General features: G+C 54.1%; 2 protein-coding genes across 2 annotated transcripts in view; one reads left to right on the top strand and one right to left on the bottom strand.

Moving 5' to 3' along the window:
* The window catches only part of LOC103616204 (chymotrypsin-C-like), a 10,836-nt gene extending 9,000 nt beyond the window's left edge, over positions 1 to 1,836 (top strand). Inside the window, exon 3 of the mRNA XM_017735100.1 lies at positions 213 to 1,836. Within this exon, the coding sequence (XP_017590589.1) occupies positions 213 to 440 (228 nt within the window). The 3' untranslated portion in view covers positions 441 to 1,836. The remainder of the gene's footprint in view (positions 1 to 212) is intronic.
* An 89-nt stretch (positions 1,837 to 1,925) lies between these two features.
* CASP9 (caspase 9) overlaps positions 1,926 to 3,730 on the bottom strand; it is a gene marked incomplete at its 5' end in the record, with an annotated part of 6,049 nt that continues 4,244 nt past the window's right edge. Inside the window, 3 exons of the mRNA XM_017735079.1 lie at positions 1,926 to 2,458; positions 3,084 to 3,193; positions 3,372 to 3,551. Coding sequence (XP_017590568.1) covers positions 2,366 to 2,458; positions 3,084 to 3,193; positions 3,372 to 3,551 — 383 coding nt within the window. The remainder of the gene's footprint in view (positions 2,459 to 3,083; positions 3,194 to 3,371; positions 3,552 to 3,730) is intronic.

Below are 3,730 nucleotides of genomic sequence, written 5' to 3'. Positions count from 1 at the left end.
GTCTCTGGATGCAACGTGAGTGTCACCACTGAGGCGTGGTACCTCCCCCCCGCCCAGGGTGGGGTTGAGAGCAGTGCTGGAGCAGTGCAGGGCCACAGGTCCCAGGGGAAGAAGGAGGGGAGGGATGGAGCTGGCGTGGCGGGTGCTGGGTGGGATGTGGGGTTGTCGACAAAGTGCCCAGAAACAATGGCTCAAACTGTCTCTCCATGCAGGGCGATTCCGGTGGCCCCCTGAACTGCCAGCGCGACGATGGCATCTGGGAGGTGGAGGGCATCGTCAGCTTCGGCTCCGGCTTGAGCTGCAACATGATCAGGAAGCCGACGGTCTTCACCCGGGTGTCCGCCTTCATCGACTGGATCAACGAGGTGGGTGCCCCTTCCTCTCCCCCCATGCAGGGGGTTGGCCACGCTGCCTCTGCCCTGCCAGGGGTCTCACCATGAGCCTCTCGTGTCTTGTCTTTGGCAGAAAATGAGCGCGAACTGAGGACACAGCATGGAGCACAAGTATTGAGTGTGATAAAGGCAATAGTGCTGAGCTGGTCTCATGTGTTCTTTCAGGGGGATGCCGTGGAGCAGAAACAGGGGGCTCTGTTCTTGTGGTCCTGGGCTTCTGCCTGTGTGCTGGGGAGAGCCCCCACATCGTGCAGTGAGGCTGGGCAGGGTCCTGGGGAGCCCGAGGTGGGCAGAGATCCCACAAGGTGCTCCCAGATGGGAGAAGAGCCATGGCCATCGCCAAACCAAAGGGTTCAAGGCTTGGTTGGTGGTTTGTTGGAAGAGTGGCTGGAATCCAGCCTGGTGGTCCTGGGGGGCTCTAGGGAACTTGGGGGAGGGAGCTATAGGGCCTCTGGCTGACCCCAGGAGGTTTTAGGTGTCTTGGCTGGCCCTGGGATGGATCAGGGGATCTTGCTGGTACTGGGCTACTTGACAGCAGCAGATTTACAGTGGGGGTCTTGAGGGAACTGGGTTGGTCCTGGGGGGTCATCCTGCAGCCCCACCACATTCCCTCCACCACCTGTGCTGCCAGAGTGCTCCCACTCTGCTCTCACCTCTGCCAGGGATGCCCTGGGGAAGGAGCAGCCACTGTAGTCCACATCATGGAAAGAAGGAAAGGGACAAGGCGGAGCCATCTCTGCACAAAGTCACCCCCACCCCAGCCAGGGTGCCCATGGAACACCCCAGTCCCAATGCTCCCTTAGTGAGAGAACTGGGGAAATAAGCAAGGGGAAAAGTGCAGGGTCACCTTTCCCAAAGGAGAACAGATCCAGAGGAGGTGGGATCAGCCCTAGGATCACCTGCACATCCAGGTGCTCTGTACAAAACTGGCCAAGACAGGACAGGGCAACCCAGAACTCCACCCCACAGGGAATGGGGAAGGGGAATGGGGAAGGAGACAACCATGAGCTCTCACAAACCCCTGAGCACAGGCAAGGCCATCACAGCCACACCCCAGCTCCAGCTGGAGCCTCCTTATGGCGCTCCAGGCAGCCCTGGCTCCCTCCTGCAGCACCCTCAAACCACCTGAAATGCTCCCAAAGGAGCATGGAAATACTCAGTGACTGCAGAAGCAGACTGGATATTCCCAGGTTCCCTGGAAATCCCCAAGCACCCCTCAGCACAGACCTACCCTAAGGCCTCTGCACCTCCCAAGGGTGGCTCCAAGGATGCTTTCCCTCCTCAAAATCCAACAGAGATGCTGGATTTCTGACCCACGGCCATCACTGCAGCAGCTCCTCAAGTACTTTACCTCAGCTCTGATATTCCAATGAATCCTCATCAGTTTCCTGCTGGAACTCCATAGGCGGGCACAGCCACATTAGAAATGACCCAGTAACAGCAGACACGAGTGAAGGTTCCTACTCTTCCCACTTCAGAGGAGCCTTCAGGAGGCACTGAAATGGCAATGAGGAGATGCAACAGACAAGGGAATACAGCTAAAGATTTGCTTTTTAATTGCATTTATTAGAAACACTGACTACAAAACTCATCCCATTTCACTTGAACATCAGATACCATCAATCAGTTACCCGGGAAGCACAGGACACAAACATCATGATCAGCAAAGAAAAACACTCTGAGGCCAAGTGTGGCCGTGTCAGGATAAGGCAGAAGTGCTCTCCTCTGGCTCTGCTCTCCAGGAAAGGGACTTCCCGCTCCATCCACAACATTTCCCATCAGCACAGCACAACCTCCATCTCATCTCTACTCCACGGCAAAGACAGCGCTCGCAGATCACGTTTCTCCAGACAAACATCTGGACACACAGACAAAATCCACGGGGAGCACTGACACCGGGTGGCGGTGGGCACAGATTTCATTCAGCCACAGGAACATCTCCAGCGCTTGGCAGGGGGCTCGGAGCCCACGTGTCAGTCACATGCGAAGAAGAATTTTTTACGGAGGAAATTGAAACATCCCGGCATCTGCTTGTACCTCCCCTTGGCAGAGACAGCACCTGCCACCTGGGAACAGGAGAGAGGCTGAGGAACAGGGTGCTCTCCCCACCCCTTGAAATCAACAGCTGCCATGCCAAGGTGGCCAAAGAAGCACCACAATGACCGGAAAACAACAACAAGGTGATTCTGTAAGTCCTCTCTCCCTTCACATTGGACTTTTCTCCTATCCATGGAGAACAGAGTAAGTGTCTGGGGCACCTACACTTGTACCCAGCTTTGGCAATATCGAGTCAACAAGGCACACAAAGGAAGACATTGATCAGCCAGACTCGTTCCACAGCCCTGTGCATTGTTCTCCTCCACTCCCAGGACAAGCTTACAGCAGCACCCAAACCCCATCAGCTTGGATAGGACAAGCCATGACATTTTTTAGCAATTTCCTCAGAGGGATTAAAGCCTGTATTGCCAGGACTACTCCTCACTGGAGGAACCTCCAGTGATTTTTGGCAGATTGAGGCCAGACACTTTCTCTGTAATTAAACCTCTCTGCAGGACCTCCAATTAGCCCGTCCCTAAACTCAACGCTCAGTATCCTCACTCCTTTTTTGAGTGTAGGCCTCCATGCTCCAACTGATCACACCCCTGACTATTCCCTTCATCCACAAAAAGCAGGAAAAAAAAGAACATTTACCCTCACTAACATGCCCAGCAGATCTTCTGAATGGGCATATTGTTCCAGCACACTGTCCAGCATTTCCACATACCACGAGCCACTCGACTTCTCCCTCCAGGAGACAAAACCTTCAGAGAAAGAAGGAGAATGTTATGCCAAAACCCACCTGCTGTTCTCATCCCAACGAGTTCCTGCTGCTCCAACAGAGCCATGTTGTCCTGAAGCGCCCCAGATTTTGGCCACAAAGCTCCAACTGTTTTGCTAATTCCCCCATGCTCAGCAAAGGATTTGCACAGGCTGCTTCACCTGGAAAAGTTGAGTAGGAAACCAAGATGTCGCTGGGTGTGGGCAAACAGGCGATGGCATCGGGCTCATCCACGTTATCCGATGGCACCCGAAACGGGGTCGCGTCCGATTCCAAAGAACCCCCAGGAGCTTCCTCTTCAGGCGAATCACAATCCACTACAAAGCCTTGATCTCTTTGTTCTGAAAAAAGCAGCAACAAGACAGCTCCTGACGTTCATCCCACCTAAGCGATTCATGGCTGTACATCCAACGTTAAGAAGAGAGGGGGAAAGAAAAGGACAAAGGCCCTAGAACAAAATAAGGCTCTTTGGCTGTTCGGCTGCACTGGTTGAGTCGAAGTCATTGGCGGTTTATACAAA

Source organism: Corvus brachyrhynchos, unplaced genomic scaffold (assembly GCF_000691975.1).
Source record: "Corvus brachyrhynchos isolate BGI_N302 unplaced genomic scaffold, ASM69197v1 scaffold525, whole genome shotgun sequence".
In the NCBI taxonomy this organism is placed as follows: Eukaryota; Metazoa; Chordata; class Aves; order Passeriformes; family Corvidae; genus Corvus; species Corvus brachyrhynchos.
Note: the sequence above shows the minus strand (reverse complement) of the source record. Positions and strands in the feature narration are given on the sequence as shown.